The sequence below is a fragment of the Myotis myotis genome, unplaced genomic scaffold (genome assembly GCF_014108235.1).
Source record: "Myotis myotis isolate mMyoMyo1 unplaced genomic scaffold, mMyoMyo1.p scaffold_m19_p_10, whole genome shotgun sequence".
NCBI lineage: Eukaryota > Metazoa > Chordata > Mammalia > Chiroptera > Vespertilionidae > Myotis > Myotis myotis.
Genome location: NW_023416314.1, coordinates 10,236,345 through 10,258,270, shown reverse-complemented (window position 1 = coordinate 10,258,270; position 21,926 = coordinate 10,236,345). Strand labels below are relative to the sequence as shown.

Sequence of the window (21,926 nt, the reverse complement as noted above, 5' to 3'; positions counted from 1 at the left end):
TCAAGCACCCCCAGTGTGAACAACTTAAAAACGACCTGGTGAGTGCTCAATTAGAACGCAGAAACTACCTGTTTAGTGAATTGGCAAATGAATAAAGAGCAATCAAATCATTTTTTTTTCCTAGTAGGAAGAATGGCAAAAATGAATAATAATGCCTGGTGAATCTTAAAGAAATGGAGAAAATGCAACTTTCCCTCCCTTTTTCATGGGGAACGGTAATTTCAATAATCTTTTACTTGTAGGAAAGAGCTTGATGAAAAAATCTAGATTTCAAATGGCAGTGGAGAGTTTTGTTTCCTACTGTACTCAAAATCTAGAAAGGGAAGGAGGAAGCATGTGGATTCTAGAGGAGCTTATTTTCCTCTGGGACACATGTAGCACTGACACCTTTACCATGTGAACCTCAGTTTGTGAATGCAAAATACTTGCTTCATACAAAAAAACATCGCATCTGTAATAGCAAACTGGGAAAGTGTTGAAGCATGTCACAACCAGGGATTGTGTGTATTTTTGTGGGTGTATGCTGAAAGGTACAATTAATTTGTGTGTGTGTGTGTGTGTGTGTTTTCTAATTCCCTAGCCCAATAGACTACATTCCAGAACATATTGGGATTAAATAAAACATTAGGTTATCTGTAGCACATTTTAATATGGAACCAAGAAAAATGAAGTATTTTCACAAGCAAAAACATATCTCTTTCTATAATAGTTTTAAAAAATTGTGTACAAATCACCTGCAACTCATTTTCAGAAAACAAATTAGAAGTTTATTCACTTTGAGGACAAGTGCTGCTCAGTAATATTAAGTACTCAGCTTAAAAATATGTAATTTTATGTTTTTGTAGTGTCTACATTAAGTATCAATAGTTGACTTGTTATGCCCCCAAAATACTACAGTTTTATTCTTGCATACTACATCCAGAGAAACACTTTTTCTAAACCTTCCAAGTATACCTGAACTGATGACTAAATATGTCTCATGGGAAAGTGGTTCCTTAGGGATAATATATTTTTCATGCATAAATTTGAATATTAAGTTTAATACACCTGTCCTAACAACTCCTTCAAAGTCCAACTCCTACAGAGAACTCTACTTGCCCTGATGCAGATCTAGATGCGGGCCAAGGGTCCTATGAGGGCAGGGATTGTGTTAAGCACTGAAAGAAAGAGTCCAATGAAAGCTGTGCTATTTTAATTCTCATTCTTAGTACTTCTTCCTCCTGCTACCCTATTACTTTGGGGCCCTGATTTGCTTCTTGTAAACTAAGGGTGATGTGTCTGGTTTCAAAGAGACAGCTCACATTGCCTTGGGTTCCTGCTGCTGGGCATCAGCAAGTCCCATGGACTTCATTTTTTTCCAGACCAATTACTGATCGAGTTTTTTTGGAATTGTTTTCTTTTTGAAACACCATTTTTTTAGAGGGGTGTGTGATAGAACATTTGTCTTATTTTAGACACAGTCCCACAAAAATCTTTAGAGAAGGCAAAATTTGAACAGAAATTGTAGGAGACTAGTTTTTTAAAACTTGGCTTCAGTTATTAGGTTCAAGTATACAAAACCCTACAAAACTTCAGGGGAAGTCTCATATATGATTCATGCTTTGACCCCTGGAGGAACTTGCAGATACTAGATACCACGCATATCTTTAAATGGGGTATTCTCATCTAACAACTACTTAATAGTCAGTGAATCGGCATTAACTAAATTATGATTCACTCCAAACAACCTTCATCAGTGTTGTTTATTGCATAGTAAAGTCAAGAGCATAGTATGTATTACAATATAGATAAGATAGTAAAGAGAGTATTTTGATAGTAAAATATAAAAATTTACTATGCAATAAGTACTATAGTACGGTAGATATTTGTACCATAGCAAAATTTATAGTAAAGTCAAAATAAACATACTCCCTCTTTTATCTAAACTTTACATTCCATTGCAATACCAACCTTTCAACATTTCTCAGAGTGAGAAAGGTTTTCACAAGTGTTTTGGAGTGCCTAGGGTATTGAAGAAGGGATGGGAAGAAAGGCCATGGCATTGACAGGCGTATAAATTACACTGTGCATGTGGAAAGAAGATTCAAGAGAAATACCAAGGCATGGAGATAGTTGAGAGATAATATAAAAGAAGAGATTTACTCTTTTTTGTACCTCAAGACCTGAAAAAAGTTTTTAGAAGGTAACTTGAAAAATAAATAACAAAGACAGTAAGATCTAAGTTCTTTCACTCCTTGATATTTATAGCTTATAGGTACATTTACTTGTAATTATCTCCTTTTTTTTTCTATGGGAATCTATAGATGCTAAGTTTAACTGCATCGATATACCTGGCATCATTTTATCACCTAAAAATTAGCGAACCTATGTCAAAGTTCAATAAAACAGTAATTTCTGAGCATAGTTATTGACCTTCTGGAACTGAGAACTATGATAACTCAATCATTTAACATTTTATCGTGTATGCCCAGCAATCACTAGTCTGAAATAAAGTATCTTTGGAAAATAAAGAACTCTGTATATTATTATCTGTCATAAAGTGGGTGCTGGTCATCACTATTGTAATATTTTTAACACTCACAGATATGCTCTCTGTGATGATCCTGATTGCATTTGTTTTAAAGTCTACATTAAAACCCAAGTCCTGATGTTCTTTCCTGATTTTATAGCACACTTTTTCTCTTTTCTGAAGGATTTTGATTAAACAGTAAGGTCTAGACATTTAAAACACTCTGGACCAACAGAAGATTGCTAGTTATTCTCCGATTAAGCTTACATAAAGGATGAATTACTGTTTTCCTTTTCTTAAAGTCTCAAGTTGCCTAATGAATCAAAACAGCAGAGCTTGTGAGAAAACCATAATTAATGACAAGGAAACACACAAGCCTTATGATATCCATAGCTATTAACCTAAAGACCTGGCTAAAGAAGGTAGATCCTATAGGAAAACAGACTTAGTCTGTACTGAGCAGATAAGGCAAAGAGGTTTCAAGGCACTCTTAAAGCAGGTATGCATGCTCTCTGGATCTTGCTCTGATGGACACAATTATTTTAAATTTGTTTCTGAAAACTAAATCATTTATTCAGAAGGTGCCTCTTAGTCCATCTTTATATCAGTTTGCACTTTTATAACTGAGGGATCATAGTCAAATAAGAATGAGAATTTAAGCTTAATGAGCTTGTTGCTTAGCTGCGCTGGGAGTGGGGGAGTGAGGAGGTGGGGGGTTAGGTGAATGGGGATTAGCCTTCAGTGTCCTTCCAGTGTTCTCAAAGACAGGACAAAATGACTGTGGTTTTGGCATGCAGGGGCCAGCTTGCTCAGGAAATTGTGGCATGCATAAAACAAAGCTCATAAACAAAGTCTCCATCCAGGAAGCGGAGCTTAACAATGGCCTCATTAACAAGATCCAGGGAAGGGCAGGAAAAGAGGAGGAAGCCAATAGCTGATTATTATACAGTTCTAGACAGATGAAGCCCTTCAGCTTCTCCCCAAACAAGCCCTGTAGTGTGGATTTGACAAAGTGGCACATTTAAGAGGGAACCCTTGCCATCAATGTGAATCAGGCCATCAATGCGTATCTGAAGGCCAAATTCAGTCCCTGGAACTTGACTTTATCAGTAGACACAAGACAGAGGACAAGGCAGCTATATCCACAGAGAATTAATTAAGCGTCGAAGCAGCACCCAGTGAATGGAATCAATAGTCTGAGCGCTGATCTACATATGAACCACCATTGCTCTCTCCTCTTCCATTTCTTTTAAATTACTTACACTAAGATGCTCTTATAACTGCTACTTAAATAAAAATTTATTTGCTACTTGGCCTCATTGAATTTACATATTTTCGCATCGTATTATATAAAACACACCCTCAAAGATCAACCCCCTTGGTGCCTGCTGAAGCTTCTGAATGGTTGAAGTCTTTGGGGCAGTGATGGATAATTTATTTGTTTGGCTTTCTCCCTGCACATTTCTCTAGTTCTATTTGGAGGGATGGTCACATAAACCTGGCTTCAGAATTGCCAAAGTCCACATCCAAATTTATCTTCACTGGCTGATTTTGTCCTACCTTCTTTTAAAATGGCCCCTTATGAACATACCATCAAGCCCCTCACTAATCATGACTGTGTAGCTTGCAAAAAACAGAATATTGGTTTAGTACACCCTTTCCAGCAGTAGCATTTGTTTCTTATATTTGTCTCAAATCCTCCTCCGCCCAACACAAATATCCAAAACACATTGCAGTTCCCTCTTTGAAACCAATGAAAACAATCTCATATATTTTATGTTGCGTTCATCCCTGCTGGGCAATAGCACAGGTCTCATTACCTTCATTTTTCAAAGGCTTACCAGGGACATCATTTTTCAAGACCAGGTTCTTGGTTAAGTCCTTTAGAAAAGATTCTGATTTCTTCTTGAATCTGTATCTGTGCTTTGCACGAATCTCTCCTAAGCTGCACTGAGACCAGAGTACTTTGTCAGTCATCACTTTGACTCCAACTTTGCTCTAGCCCCATCAATTCAACAGCAGCCTTTATTCCGTCAGGAAAATAGGAAACTCTGCCTCCTGGACATAAACATGTGCATTCTCTATGTCCAGGACCAAAAGGGTGAAAAGGGCAGATTTCACCAGCATTTCCTTAAGAATGAAGGTCTCACTTTTAACACATGTGGGTTATCTACATGTGTGATCACGTGTGATGTTTTGCTCATGAATCACACTTTAGGGGTTTATGTGTGAACAGTTTTGGATTGCCATTGGACCTCATTTTACAGATCTTACTTACACCACACTCTCTTTGCAAAAAGGTGAGAGTATGACTTGAGTAAGCACCATAAAATCAGAGCCCAGTTTTCCTTCTGATCATGGTTGCATTTATAAATAGATCTGATTACAAAGTTAGCACCAATACAACCTTAGGATAATCTAAAATATAATGATGTCATAATAAATGAAACATTGAAATGGAAAAAAAGTGGTTTGCTACAAAGAGGTGGACGTCTTCTTACTCAAAAATTAGTAGGCAGGCATAATTTTAAAAAAATGATAACATGTAGAATTATTACTGACACAATGAGAGTGTAGGTTTTAGTGGCCAAAAAAAGTTGATGAAATATAAGCATTTGCTACCCATGTCTTAGGCCCACTGGAAGCAGCTAGTGTTCAACCAGTTTGGTTTTTATATGGCCTTAAAAAAATATGCGTCAACTATGATTACTCTAAAATTTTTTAAAAAAATTACCTGATTGTTGATCAGAAATATGAAATGGAGGAAAAGAAAACAGATAAACAAACATACCATGTTCACAAACAAAACAAAAATAATTCTCTCAGGGACATCAGGGAAGGTGGAATACTATAACAACACATGTTATATTGTTATACTATTCCACCCACCTTAATGAAGAACCCTTGGGCGTTGCTACTCCATAGCCTTTCGAATCCAGATTTCCTCCCACTTTCATCGTGTCACAGGGCTTTCGCTGCTCGATGTACTCATTCATAGTGGATTCCAGGAGAAAGGCAAATTTGCCCTTGGACTTGCGGACTCGAGCTACGCCCTCCGCGGTAGTCCTCGTGAACACAGACGGCTCTGCTGATCGCATGTAGGTCCACATCTTTTCATACACTGCTATTTTTGATCTCTGGAGGAAACGAAAATAAAATTAAATACAGGAAAGAAGCAACGACAGGCTAATGTTGGCAGAACCAAGATAAGGATGAAAACTTTCAGTACTTTTCCATTGCCCTCTAACTCCAATTTGCTGTAATACCATTATTTTACAATTAGAAAACAGCCTTTTAAAACTATTTAAGAAAACCATTGAAATGACATTTAAAAGTGTTATTTGAAGAAGCTGTTATTTCTTGTCAGAATAATGATTCTATTCAAGTGCTTAAAGAACAACTTATTATTTTTAAATTCAGAATGTTATAAAGAGAGCTGAACATTTAAAATCATGTTTTGTATCACATTCATGGAAAATTTGAAAAGGACCAAGTAAGATTTAATTTTAGCTTTGTAAAATACCTTTTAATACTGTACTTGAATTTTAAGAAACTAGAGGCCGGGCACACGAAATTCATGCATGGGTATGGTCTCTAGGCCTGGCCTGTGATCAGGACCATCTTCCCAGGCTGCCCACAGCCGGCCCTGCCCCCCCGCCCCCAACCGCCACCCATCCCTGATTCCCTGTTTTTCAGAGATCAGACGAGATTAGGCGCGTTCAGGGTGGTATGGCCGTAGACGGTTCCCTGTTTTTCCATCAGGTGACGGGAGCCTGCCAGCCAGGGAAAGGGACTGAGAGGTGGTCAGTGTGCCTCATAGTGACTGGTTGAGCAGTCGTTCTGCCATTAGGGTCAGTTTGCATATTTCCCTTTTATTATATAGGATAAGGAGACTTGTTATATTACTTTTTAAACCCTATTTCATGCCTCAAAGTTTTAATTCAAACCATTCATATATATAAGATGTATACAAAAAGTGCAGTCTAGCCTGGCTGGTGTTGCTCAGTGGTTGAGCTTGACCCATGAACCAGGAAGGAGGTCATGGTTCAATTTAAGGTCAAGGTACATGGCCAGGTTGTGAGCTCAATCTCCAGTAGGGGACATGCAGAAGGCAGCCCATTGATGATTCTTTTTCACCATTGATGTTTTTATCTCTTTCTCCTGCTCCCTTCCTCTCTCTGAATCAATGAGAACATGTATTATTAAAAAAAGTGCTGTCTATATCAAGTTTTTGAGCACAAGGGGACAAAAACTACTGTAGTTTACAAACCAAATATCCCTAACACAAGAATAAAACTCTAGGTCTACCAAAACATTTTTAGACTTTTCCCAACAAAATCTCCAAATAGTGCTCCAAATAGTTTAATTTACATTAAACTTTAAAGTGAAGTGATTCTTGTTTTCCCACTTTATATTTTGGAGAGTTAGTCATTCGAATTCTCTGATTTCAGCCAAGAAACATTTATTTTTGCCTATTTCGATTCTATCTACATTACCACCACCACTTAATTTATCCAGATCTGTTTGCTAGTATTTGCATTCATTTGGAATTTTTTCATCCACAGAGACATTTAAATGTGAAAATATATACAAATAAACTCGAATGTCCCCAATGGATATATTTGATAAGATAGAAAAGGCTGACTCCTTTTTGATGTCTGATATTACAATATCATATGCAGACTTTCATCTGGTGTAATTGCATTTGTTCAATAGCAAGGTGCTAAAATTTTGTATTTGGATCCAAATGAAAAGTAATGTAGACTTCATTCAGACTTAAATCTATGCAAGAGGCTAGATCCTGAGTAGAATGTATATTTATTTACATTGACCTTCCTTTGTTTACCAGAACATAGACTTATCAGGAAACAGATCTTCAAAAACCAAGTATCTTGAATAGCAAATGAAGAATACATAGTTTGGTACAAAAGCAAATTATTCAGGTGGTAAAAGAAAGAAGCTAATGAAAGTTGTATTCATGCCTTTGGTTTTATAAGATGGGAATTTAGTCAATATACTTGTATAATAAGCCACACACAATAAGAGATGTACATATAAAAACCCCCAAGATATTTTGTATTAATGTATATTTAAGATGGGGAATAAACATCCTGTAGTGTCCTATGAAATGTTTTATGTTATTAACACATGAAAAAGTATCTCATGACATAAAGACTGTGAAGGATGTCTGTACTTAGGTAATAAAGGTTGCCTCTGGGTGCAGAAATCCTCTCACTAGGAAATCCCATGCCATCACTACAATTAGCTGTAAAGATTCTCTGTGCTTCTAGGATAGAGGCGTATCTGGGTTCAGAATGAGACCCACTAGGGAGGCTCTGTTGCCAGGCTTCACTCATTCCAGCTTTAGTAATTGAGTTATCTCCCAGAGAACTAACGCTTTCATTTTATAAACTCTAATCTCTGAAAATTATGAACTCTCTGGGTCAGTTGATACAAATTGCCCTTAAATATATGTTTTAAACATTTCAATTTAGGGAAGTGTTGCTAAATACCCTTCAGGCATATAATGACTTTAAAAATATATTGATAACTTGAGAGTTTCACCCCAAAAGATATTGAGTTCCACATATATTATATATTTTACAGTGTATAATATGTTGAAAACAGAAGAAATAAAAACTGAGTATTATTTTAACTGAAATATGTTTTAAAAATATTTTTTGAAATCATGCTAGTTATATGACAATGTTCCAATTGCTATTCTGTATCTTATGAAAGGAACAAAGAATAGCTAAACAAAACTAACATAGCGAAATAGAAAAAGAGAGTATTTTTAGAGCTTGGTAATTATAAAGACAATTTAACTATAGAATGAGACATAATATCAAAGCAAATAATTCATTTTTAAGAAGTCAAGTACCATTGGGCATTGATAGTTTTTAGAAATCCATTCCTATAATATTAATGTGAGGATATTATTGCTGCCTTTGTTTAAATATATTGAATTACATGTACCTTAAGTTCAAAAGAAGTTGGATTAATTCTCCCCAAATCCAGAAGAGGAATCCACAGTGTAGTTAAGCTACATTTAGCAGGACTTAAGTATTATAGAAATGGTAAAATATAGACTCCCAGTGAAAAATAAAGGAAAGATAAAAGCAATATTTTTGAAAAACATTTACATAATTTGTCACTCAGTTAATATTTAGAAATTCTGATTTAAAGGGGCATGGCTGGGATAAGATCACATTCAGATGGTGAAGGTGTGGATGGGGAGACTCAGAAGTGAAGGGCTGGAAATAAATCCCTTTTCCTTATCTGTGACTGCAAGAGGGTGTTTGCTAAGGAGTGAGGGCAAGCACATCTTTATAAATTTGATGAGACAGGCTAAAATGAGGACATTTCTGCAGACCCAGCAAACTTAGAAATATAGTGACAATGGAACTTTTAAGTCCCTAAAACCTTCAACTGTGTTACTTAAAGATCAGGTTTGGGGAGTGAATAGACTTCAAGGTAATAAGCAATGTTAATAGAAAAATCATTATTTTTTGAAATTAGAAAATTAATCTCAGATTTATTTATTTCGCCTTTATTGTTAAACTCAATGCATGGGAAACTATCTGATATAGAGCACTATTTCATTACTTAAAACAAATTTTTAAAATGCTCTGTCTTTTTAATTTTTTAATAGTTAAATATTCTTCCATTTATGCCTTTAATAGAAAATACCAGTTTGTACAAATGTCATTCATTACAGTAAATATTTACATTGTTATCAGGTATTTCCGTTTCTAGTAGCTTGTGCAGCAAGACTAAGAGCTCATCAATGCACTATTTAATAATATGATCAGCTCTGAGGCAGTAATCCACCTCATTTATGCATTCATGATTTCGCTGATGACTGAAATAGCACAGGATAAAATCCACATGGAAATGAAAGCCAGTGTGTTCAAATAAGGTGTATAATGATGTAAAAACACCTAAACAACAAGGCTGTCATTGTCAAGTAACAGACTTTCTTTAAATACCTCCATGCTTATGCTTAACAAGGATGCCCTGAACATGAGCATGTAAGTTTCATAATGGGACAAAACAAGGCAAAAGTTGAATTCCAATGTAATCTCCCCCCGTGGCCTCATTCTTTTCGCAGTTGGTTATAACTGTGACATTTTTGAAGCGCAGAGTACAGGTCAGCGCCTGAGGCAGTGGAGTGGAGCTGATAGATGCACCATTTCTGTGTTCCTATGAGAAAACATTTTGACAAGCACAAAAGTACCCTTCACATCCTGTTTCCTCCACCTGTTAGACAAATGGCTTCTTTAAACCAGGTCATCCTCTACGGGAAAGGAAGGAGAACACAGGGAAGGAAACGAATGAGATTTTTATCAGAGCCCAAATTTATGCATTCCTGAAAATGTGCCGTGAAGGAAAATTATATCCTTGTCCCATTAGCTTCAGACAGTTCTGCAACAATAAATACCTTCACTTATAAGACTCTTTCAATTTAAAAACTGAAGTTGGGTGGGAGAGGAAGGTCACGGGGTTTGGTGCGTGCACAGCTTGTATGAAAGGCTGTGCAGCCTGGGGACCAACTAGCTTTATTCCTTTATTTCTTATCAATATACTCTGTTATCTACCTCACCAGGTTGTAGAACTTGAGCAGCTTTTTAAAGCTTTATAAATATCAGAAATAAACATGTTCAGTGTGCTTGTTGGCAAAGATCTTTACAGTGAGTTATTTTTGAAATGTTTTCAAGGAATCAACGTGATGTTTCTTTCTCCCTTGCCACTCAAAACAGAATGATGAATTTGCAAATATTTGCTTTATTTACATAAATATCAGCCATAATTTTCCCAGTAAAATGCAAGTTATAGCACAAACTTGTATTTTGTTTTGATAAATATAGATAATAGTTTCTAGGCAAAGTTACTAAATTTTACCTACCTACTTTGGGTGGAAGCAGTTATAAACTTACAGAGATTGTGCTAAAATATGTTCCCATTATTAAACTTTATAGACTGAAATATACTCAGTAATTAAACAATTGTTAATAATATTTATTGTCATGAATATTATTTATAATTTTAGAAATATCCACTACTACTTTTTAATTAACTTATAAATTTTATATTATCTCTACTAGCAACATTCCACATTGTTGACAAGGATGTTACTCAGTGTGTGGTGTCTTTTTTAAACAATACCCAGAGATGGGTTTGACTGAGTTTTTGAGTGATTTGTTTTGATTTAGTATTAATGTAAATATCTGTAAAATATCAGGATATTATAATCAAATGATTTTTATTTATTTTAATTTATTTTAAAAAATATATTTTTATTGATTTTAGAGAGGAAGGGAGAGGGAGAGATAGAAACATCAATAATGAGAGAGAATCATCAGTTGGCACCCTCCTGCACACCCCTATTGGGGACCCAGCCCACAAGTCAGGCATGTGCCCTGACTTGGAATCAAACCATGACCTCCTGGGTCATAGGTCAATGCTCAACCTTTGGGGAACATTGGCTGGGCATAATCAAATCATTTTTAAAAAGAAAAATAGCCCTAGCCAGTTTGGCTCAGTGGATAGAGCATCGGCCTGAAGACTGAAGGGTCCCAGGTTCATTTCCTGTCTAGGGCACATACCTCCATTGCAGGCTCCCAGCCCATTCAGGAGGAAATCAATCAATGTGTCTCTCTCACATTGGTGTTTCTCTCTGTCTCTCCCTCTCCCTTCCACTCTGTAAAAATCAATGGAAAAAAATATCCTTCGGTGAGGATTAAAAAAATGAAATAAAATAAATAAATAAAAAGAGAAATAGCTTACTGAATTCAGGTACATGAAAGTTAAGCCTTTCTTAAGGAGTAGAACATTTTGTTGTATTTAATTCCCAAGTTGAATGAGAAAACAAAAATATATGCATTAAAAATGAAAGTGTAATCTCTCAACAACTGTATATAAGCATGACACTTTCTTTAAAGGGCTTTCATTTTTCCATAAAAGCTTAAGAAATAAGTCAAATATATCTTGTCTTCTTTAAGCAATTGAAAGTAAAACAACATTCCTTCATTATTATGTAGTTATATACTTTAGTTCTGAAGTCACAAAATGAACCCTGAACTCTGATCAGACATTACCAATCCTGTATCTCTAGATTTAAGTAGAACCAGAGTAAAAGAGGTTCACTGATAAAAAAAGAAAAAAAAATTTCATCCTCATGAAGCAAGCAACTACAAAAACAAAAACAACAAATATACCTACCATCCTAATGACAAGCCAAAGGGGTCATATTCATATGTAAATGCAATTATTTCACTTTGAACAACTTTATCTGCAAAAGCAGAGGAATTAGTACAAATAAAATTCCATACAACATCTCACAGAGATGTCCAAAACTTAATAGTTTTTGCTACCATTATCTGAAATTGTCACTACAAAAGAGATTATAGAATAATGTGCCTCATGTAGGGAAGATAACCTGCAATTAAGGTTTTGGGTTTCAAATGCAGAAAGTTAAATGTATTATTTAAAAAACAAAAACATAAACAAAACACACAAAACAACAACAACACTCTTGCTTTCATTTTTATGCTCTTAACCCCCAAGCACGCACACATAAATACAAACTTGCCAGAGGCAGTATCATGGCATGATCAGCCCTGGAATCTTCGAGATAGATTATGTTATAAAGTTGTTGTAATTACCTTTTTGTTGTTACTCTTGCTTAGAGAGGGTCCCTCTTGCAATGCAAATAAATCAATTAGTTTTTGAAAGTTAAAATGGTTATAGAATCCACATGGAAATATTAGCATTAAACATGGCAGTTACCACTGCGTTTGCAAAACCTACAGTGGCTAGAGCCCATAATATCCTTGTTGGCAAAATTTCCTGGATTTAAAAATGATGAACATTTCATTGTTAGTTGTTCCCCTGAACTTACTCGGAAGAATTCTTTTGTTGACCCTGAATCCAGTGTTCCGTAGGCAATTTCTGTTTGTTTGGCCAGATCTTCTGCACTTTCTATGGGGGAGACCATGCGCTCCACCGTCAGGAAAGCAGCGAGGTTAGCAGTGTAAGATGATATAATGATGAGTGTAAAGAACCACCAAACACCTCCAACAATTCGACCTGAGAGGGATCTAAACATGGATAAGATAATGCACATTTTCCTTTCTCCAACCAACAGAGAGAAAGAAAAGAAATACCATCAATTTCCCATGTGGCTTAAAAATAACAACTGCAATATCATTTTATTTTCTGATAATCTACTCAAGAATGATTCTAGTATTTCTGTATGCTTTGATGTTGCCTATGCTATATGAAATGTATAAATGCCCCTGAAAATATGGGAACTTTTTTCTTTTTATTGTTATTAGGCAGAACTATGGAACTTAATACCTTTCCTTTAAGTACAAAAGAGAAATACTTACTAATTCATTGATTACCCCCCCTTAATATTTAGCATATTTGATATTAGATGCAACCTACATTATATTGAGATAAAAACAGAATCATGGCTTAATTGGCAGCATTGTTTTTCTCTTGGTGGCACATAAAGTAGCAATACCTATTAAAAGCGGGTGAGGTCTTAGACTTAAGTTGGTAGAAGACCTTCTGAGAGAACTGGTTTTCACCTTAAGTCAGAGCTCTGGCAGGAAGGATGAGACATATGCCAAGATGGGGTGGACCAGATGAAGATCTAGGATTGGTCTCAAACTGATTACATTTCAGGATTTGTTGCTAGCTCAGTTCTTATCAGAGTGAATGAGTTATGTCCTAAAGCGTCTTTACATACTGGCATAAAAATATTCGCTCTGTCCCTGCCAACATGAGACCAAAGTGGGTGCTTTGTTAGTGTGTAGCAACAACATTAAAAACTGGTGCTAAATCTAAAAAAAAAAGTTTCCTCCTCACCTTTTCTCTGGCTATCGGGGATATGTGGGTGAGTGTGAGTGCAGAGGAAAAGTGAGAATAGAATCAACAAACAATGAAGGGCATATTTATAATTGATCTCACTCATTGGGACCGTCAAACTATTTTAAATTCCTGTAACAAATTGTATTTAAACATTTTTCTTTAAAAATGTGAGGACACATTTCATGTTTTCCATGGTATTTCTAGCTTTAAAATGCTCTCTTCTTAACCATTATCAGATAAATGGCACCTGTTGATGCTAACTTAGTATTTGCTTAAGACTAGTTTTGAAACCATTACTCCATTTACTTTGATTTCTTTTCATTTCATTGATTGAGAGATAAGGATTTATATTTCCATGTTAGAATTCAAGTACACTTACAGTTTCCCTGGGCCTTTTTTTAAAAAAATTCTTTATTGTTGAAAGTATTATATATGTCTCCTTTTTTCGCTATTGACCTCTCCTGGCAGCTCCCCCCACCCCACAGGCTCTCGCCCCCCTACTGTCTGTGTCCATTGGTTATGCTTATATGTGTGTATACAAGTCCTTTGGTTCATCTCTTACCCCTCTCCTTCCTTCCCCTGCCTTCCCTCTGAGGTGTGACAGTCTGTTCTATGCTTCTATGTCTCTGGATCTATTTTTGTTCATCAGTTTATGTTGTTCATTATATTCCACAAATGAGTGAGATCATGTGATATTTATCTTTCTCTGACTGGCTTATTTCACTTAGCAGAATGCTCTCCAGGTCCATTTCCTTGGGTCTTAAGGAACACAAACTGTTCTGTGGCTAAATTGTCTATTTTTGAGAATGCATACATTTCTTTAAAAAAAAAATCCATGTACTTGTAACACTGATATAAGTTACTATTTAAATTTAATTTTCAGTTTTTTCCTGCCTTCAGCTACTTTTTCTAAGGGCAAAATTGGTACTTGTTTATGCACAGGAGATTAGCTGCATTTTTGGCAAACAAAAATGAAAAACATCTCAGTGGCATCCAAAAAAAGTGAGCTATGACTCCACAGATAGTGAAAAACATCTCTATAAAGCTACCATAGTATTTGCATTGCTGACTCTGCCTACTGCTTAGCTTGTCATATGTTGTCATACAGAACAATGCATATCTAGTACCTATTATATTATCTCAGGATTTAGGAAATGCTATGACAGAAATCTCCCTTTAGATACATGGGATGTAAATAAAATTCAAAATTAATTTTTAAAAATTAAGACCAGCAACAGTAACAAAAACATTTTATTTTGAAAAGGAGACAAAAATAACATGAATCCCATTTTTACAATTTAGATTTTAGTTTCTGTCTGTCAAACCATTGAAGGAAATATTAATACTAAGTTATTTTTTGAGAATTCTGGTGAGTTGCATATGTAAAATTTCCATTGGGATGTATCTATATATTATGCTATCTTGGAAATTTTGGCTATGACTATGTTCAAATTAATTTGGAAATTGCAAGATTTTTTTCTCTGTTTCAAGTAATGCTCTGCCTTCAGGGGAAAAACATGTAAAGAGATGATTTGTACAACACTTAGCAATACTGGGGAATTGGTGAAAAACTGTTGAGACTAACCTGGGTGAAATGTCACATCCTTGCTGCATAAAAGCACCCAGGGAGAACCAGAGGCTGTTAAAGATGCCAAACTCATTGGGAGGTTGGTCGCTGGGTCCTTCCTTTCCATCCTCTGGCTCTTCTGTGTGCCATTCATATGGACTAAACCTACTAACTAGGAACAAGACCACGCTGACACCAATGTAGGCAAAGACTATGCACATCCAGATCTCATAGGCCAGAGGATCCAAGAAGGAAAACACTCCTGGTTTAGATTTCTGAGGCTTTTTGATCATGATAGATATGCCCAAACTCATGAAGGGCTTAGAGAAGTCAATGACCTCCTCTCGGACCAAAGTGATTGTCAGAGGGGCAATAGCAATCTCTGCTTTCTATAAGAGAAAAGACACATGAAAACACATAGGTTAATGCTCTTTGTGAAGCAATTAGCACTGGATTGATCCACTCACAGCTAACCAGTTACACATTAGCTATACAATTTCTTTTCCCAATGCCAACAATGACAAATGCAAAGGTGAACAGTTGACTTGTTTTCTTTCATAAGATAACTAGAGGCCTGGTACATGAATTTGTGCACAGGTGGGGACCCTCGGCCTGGCTGGTGATTGGGGCCAAGAAGGGCCGGCCAGGGGGAGAGACTGCGGAAGGTTGGCTGGCCATGGGAGGTTGGCTGTGGGAGCGCCCTGACCACCAGAGGGCAGCTCCTGATTGAGTGTCAGCCCCCTGATGGTCAGTGCATGCCATAGCTACAGGCCGGTCGTCCAGTAGTCTGGTCATTCGGTTATAACGGTTGCTTAGGCTTTTATATATATAGATGTGTCACTTAAATTGCACAAACTACTATTTTTATTGGTGCTAGTAATTAGATAAGAGAAAGAAATGGAGAAATAGTAGACATAAGCAAAAATAACTTCTACTCAGATAATTGTATTAGTCTTTAAGGATCTAGGACAGCAAGAGGAGGAGACAGTCTTTCCATGTGGCTGAATTTCTGAATTTCTTGGCCAGGCATGCTATCTTGCAATCTTTTCTGTTTCATTTGAAATGTTGCCACTGATTCATTACTTGGCCACCCCTTAATATTATGCAATGCAACTTTTAAATAGTCCTTTCTTTTTTATGCCTTCCAATTATGAGAAAAACCTATAAAATCTGTGTTTGTAAGACAGAAGAAACCCATTGCTTGACTGTATTTTCCAATTAAACACACACACAAAAATCTGGAAATTGGCATTTGTTTCTTCATATTTACATACTTTGATTTTTCACCTTCGGGTTCTAAAAAAAGATATTGGAAAACAGTGGATTCAATTCTCAGATATTATGATCATAAGACACCAGCTTACATTTTCATTCATTGATTTTAGCTATATTGGGGGATCTTTTTCCAATATCTCTAAAAATTGGAAACAGATTCCCCATTTTCTCCTTTTATCTCATTGTGTTACTGTGATTGTTTATTTAAAAAACCTTAATAAAATAACAGTGAGTGTTTATTGAGGGAGCATGTCTCTGATATGAAACTAAATATTTTAAATGGCTGCCCATTTCACCCTCATATCAAGCTTATGTTTATCACTGTTTTATAGATGCTGAAACTGAGACTCAGGTGAGCTTTACACATCACGGCCGCTCTGCGATTTGACCTGTGCTTCTTCTATTAAATCATGTCATCTCTAACATCACATAGAGTGTGATGAAAATACTGTAAATTGTTACATGATCTACAAATGAAAAAAAAATTATTATTTTAAGAGGAAAGTATTTGGCATTGAAATGGAATCTGAGACATACCAGCACATACATGTTTTTCATAGAGGCGGCCACTCTGACATTCACCCCTGCAATGGCCAGCAGCTGGACAGAGGGCTCCTGGAGGGCTGGTCTGGGGAGTGTACTCTGGCCATCCTGCTACCCTCCGGGTGGCTGAGGATTCACTGCACATGCCTTCAAGTAGGAATGAACCTAGTTCACACCATACACACCCGGATATGTAAGAGCCAGAGTCATTGCTGGGAGGTTATTGTTTTATCAAGTTATTTTACACAAGTGGTAGAGGAACTAGCTATAGAAACAGTACATAAAACAAAACCAGAAAATGAAGAAAATATATCTCCATTCCCTTCATCTACTCTTATTTTTTCTTTATATATGCCCTGTTAGACATTGTTTTATTTTATTTTAATATATTTTATTGATTTTTTACAGAGAGGAAGATAGAGGGACAGAGAGTTAGAAACATCGATGAGAGAGAAACATCGATCAGCTGCCTCCTGCACATCCCCCACTGGGGATGTGCCCGCAACCAAGGTACATGCCCTTGACCAGTATAGAACCTGGGACCATTCAGTCCGCAGGCCAACGCTCTATTCACTGAGCCAAACCGGTTAGGGTTAGACATTGTTTTAGAAATAATATCTTCCTTATTTTAAAATGGGATAATGCAGAAAATCATATTGTATAATTAATTTTCTCTTCTCAAAAGAATATGAACTCATTGTCATTTCAAAATATACATTAAAATAAGTTTTAATGATTGCAAATATTTCATTATGTGAAAATATCACAATTTGCTCAATTTATTATTTTTGGGGATATTTGCATTGTTTTCAGTTTTATACAATTTATAATACAAATGATGTGAACATCCTTGAAGACAAATCCTTGCACATATCTTAATTATTTAAGATAAACTTCTAAAAATGTGATTGCTAGTCTAAATGGGTAAAATCTTTCAATACTCATAATATGCTTGCCCAACTTTTCTCACAAAAGGTTATGCAAAATTTCTACTTTCCCCAGCACTGTGCGAATATACCTGCAGCTTTAAATCGTGGACAACCGTTGTGTATCTTTATTCTATTTATCTTCACTAATTTGCTAGCTGGCAAATTAGATCACATTGTGTTAATTTGAATTTGCTTTTATTAAATAAATAGTCACTTGTACTTCTTAATCTGTCCATATTTTCCATATGGGGTATTCATTTTTTTACTTACTAATTGTAAGTGCTTTTAAATCTATTCAAAATATTCTTTTATTTTCTCTGTGTTGCAAATATTTTCCCTATTCATGAATTGTTTCATTTCCATAAATGATTTTCAACCTTTTTTTTTTTAATCTCATGGCACACATAAACTAATTACTAAAAGTCTGTGTCACACCAAAAATATATTATATTTTTGCTGATCTGACAAACAAAAATAGATATAATCTTAATTGATTTACACTGCATAGCTATTGTGTTGGCTGCTGTCATTTTTTTTATTTGACAATCTAAGGGAAAAGAGGTCAGCTCCCCTGACTAAATAGTCAGGTACAGTATTGTATGCTTTACAAATTCTTGTAGCACACTGGTTGAAAATCGCTGACTTAGTTCATGGTATTTTGTTGCAATACACACATTTTAAATTTTGTTGAAGTCATATAAAATTACCTTTTTTGTGTTTTCATCCTTTGATTTCATACTTGGAATAAACCTCACATCATATGATCAATCTCAATTACATATTATTTATTTATTTTAATTCTTTATTGTTGAAAGTTTTACATATGTCTCCTTTTCCCTCCATTGACCTCTCCTTGCCCTATTTTTAATTTTTTAACCATACATATTTTAATCTAGCACCTATAAGGATAATCTCTCTAAAACTTATTTGGTATACTACATGATGATGTGTTACAAAATTGTTAATTTTCCAAGTAATTGTTCAGCTATCAAGAATAAATGAATAATGTACCCTCTCCTTGATTGGAAACACCACCTTTCACACACTACATTGTTCTGCGTAGTATCTTTTGGAAAATTTTTATTTATATGTTACCACTAATGAGGGAAAAACCTTAAAAGGGAAGAAATGTGGAGAGAAATAAAAGAGTCTCCAGCTTAGGAAAGTAGATACAAAAGAAGACCAACATTGGATTAAGGTGGTGACAGTGATGTTCAATGAGGATACGTTCAAAGTCTGAAATTGGTGTTTTGAAAGAGGCCAGTGAACAGAGATGATACACTGGGGCTTTCTCTACTATCATTGGATGTGCTGTGTGTGCCTGGTTCCATTACCTCTCAGCGATTCTGAAAATTAAGTGTAAACTATCTCCTGCAAGAGCTTGGTAATACCTGAATTTGGGAGGACCTCTGGAGTGAGAGTCATGAACCAGCATTTTAACACATGGTAGGCTATGGAACATACTTTGAAAAATATCCCCTTGGATGAAAATACACACAAGTATGGCAGGGACCAGAAGGTCCTGAAGCAGTGCACCGCAGGTCATAGGATGGACGTGAGCAGGTGTGATGGGCAGGAAGGACCTTAAAGTGTAAGGGAGGTTCTGAGCCTCTGAGTCACTGCCCTGTGGTGTGCGGAGATCACAGGTGTTTCACGCGTAATCTATTCTAACAATTACAGTAACAAAGTTAGCAAAGAATAAAGAAATAATAATAATAATAATAATAATAATAATAATAATAATAATGGATTCAAAGATAAGCATGTTGCTGTCTAACAGCCTGTGTTAGGTAGAAGAGAATGGATGGAGTTTTACCTAAAACCCTGGGAACTGGGCATTCATGTACTAGTAAGTGTTGAGAGAGAGAGAGAGAGAGAGAAAGTACAGACTTAGCAGACACCAGAATAGAAAATACCAAATCTGTAGAAAGTGTAAGAGGCATGGAAGATTTCTTTTGAGAAAAAAGTGGATAACTGAAGTGGCAGAGATGGGGATATTTAAATCCTCTCAGATTGGCTGATGAATGAATGACTATAATGAGTATTAATCACTGTTAAAATCTTTCTCTCTGAGAATGGCCTAACTTCAGACTTTTGATTATTGTGACATGTGTACTACTGATTTTGTTTTTAATTGTGCTACTCTCTTCATATAGTTTATTTTCATTATTTAAACAATATCCCCCTAATAAAATGTGGTCAGAACCCTTGCAAGAGGTGAGCTTGGACTGCCTAATTGGTAGGGACTCCGGAGGATATATATAAAATGCCTTAGAAAGTAACTCATCCAAAACTAATTGGTAACCTAATTTTTTTGAAGAGAAATACTCAATACTGTTTTCTGAAGGAAATAAAGTACAGTAGAGAATTATAATAACCTGGATAATGTTCACATTTAAAATTGGCTTACTGTATCTAAAGTCTAAAATATTACCAAGAAGCACAAGTGTTAGGACCCCCTTTCCTGTGGAATTTAAAGCTCAATATCAAATTGATCACGCGCCTTGGGATAAAATACTTTTTGATTTTTTACAACTTCATTCCCTGCCCCTAGTCCCCACCCCCCTGTTTAAGTCACCTAGTCAGCAGTTCTTGCAAATAAATATAAAATAACTGATTACTTTTTTAATGCCAAACAGTTTCCTCTTGCTGCCGAGATTATAGCTACTAGACTGAACTGTATGGAGAATGTTCATCGCTTCATGGTTTGAAAAGCAAGATGCAGAATCATGAAACTTGGATGGCAGTTCTGGCTTGGAAAGCAAGCCCTGGTGTAGGACATCATTTATGTTCTAAATCATTCTACCTTTATTCTTTTCTGGGGAAGGAAGACTTTCATAAAATCCTTCATTTCAAAGGGGCCTTGAGAGGATTAATCAGACAGACTGTGACTTGAAGGTGACATTTGTGATCTATGAATTGGCTTATAGGAAATTTCAGAATAAATTGCAAGTGATGTGACTTTTATTCACTATTAGGTGAATAAAATGTACTATTCAAGGCTGGGTTTCCGGATGTTGGAAATATCATACCATCACTAGCATTTGATAACTGCTTGTTTGATTTAGATACTTTGCAGTGGTAGCTGAAGAGAGCGATCTTGTTCTGATTCAGGCAAGAATGTGTACACTGAATTCGCCCTTGGCTATAAATGTGTACGCGCAATACCTGGGGAACACAAAAGAGAGGGCATGACATGCTTTCATGTGAGGCCTGCTGTGGAAGAAATTCTAGCTTTTGTGCTTTGCTAGGTGCGAAAAAATTGTGGCATTGCATAAAGTTTAAATTTACTATGTTCAGCAGAATTGTAAGAATCTCACATTATTGATGAATATTTTATAGATGTTAAAATAGTGTAGTGATCACTTCACCAATTACTTAAAAAACATTTACCAGAATTACAACCAATAGGGATATAAATAAACTAGCTAAAATGAGGTTCAACTTTATGCTATTGAAGGAAATCTGTTGTTACAATTACTAATGGATTTGTTTTGTAGTTCTCAAAACAACATGTCTATGGGATAGAAGAATCAAACATGAGAGAATAATCATCACAGATACTGAAGTTAGTGTTGTTTTTTAAAAATAGGACATCATATTCTGAATTTTTATCTCTTTTTCCTTATTTTGAAGTTATCAAGCGTTAGTTTCTCTCATTGTTTGGGAATTGCATTATAAATGAAATAGAGAAATAGTTGAACACCATATATGTCTCTTTGAATGTAACTGCAAATTAAAAAAAAACAGTAATAGACATTTAAAAATTGATATGTGCTCATGTAAAAAAAAGTTTCAGGTTTATGTAAACAATTGATTTGCTTACCCCATAAACAAGTTCTCCTACCATCCCATTCCAGATTTTTGTGTCTGCATCCCTTGCTCCATATTTTCCATCAGGGACAATGGCAATTTTATACTTGATACCAATGTGTTTTGCAATTTCAGATGCCAAGTCTACACAGTATCCTTCATACTTGTCATTTCCTTCAAACATTTCATGATTTTTCTTGAACATAACATATGGGGATTCCTATAATGAGAGAAGTAGAACTGTAAAGGAGAAATTATAAACATTCAAAAATCTCTATGTAACTCTCCAGTTTCAGAATTTGACAAAAGTATTATATTTAGTATTGTATACACACTGGTTTTGTGTGGCTAGATATCAGTAGTAAAATAAATATACAAAAATAAATATGCTTAGAAGTACATTAAATAGCTT

General features: G+C 35.6%; 1 protein-coding gene across 5 annotated transcripts in view; it reads right to left on the bottom strand.

The window, feature by feature from the left end:
- Window positions 1–21,926, bottom strand: part of GRIA4 (glutamate ionotropic receptor AMPA type subunit 4) — a 413,129-nt gene that overhangs the window by 40,927 nt on the left and 350,276 nt on the right. For all 5 annotated transcript variants that reach the window (XM_036324437.1, XM_036324439.1, XM_036324438.1 and 2 more), the window contains 4 exons: window positions 21,528–21,734; window positions 14,973–15,343; window positions 12,411–12,609; window positions 5,399–5,646 (listed from right to left, as the gene is read on the bottom strand). In XM_036324437.1, the coding sequence (XP_036180330.1) occupies window positions 5,399–5,646; window positions 12,411–12,609; window positions 14,973–15,343; window positions 21,528–21,734 (1,025 nt within the window). The remainder of the gene's footprint in view (window positions 1–5,398; window positions 5,647–12,410; window positions 12,610–14,972; window positions 15,344–21,527; window positions 21,735–21,926) is intronic.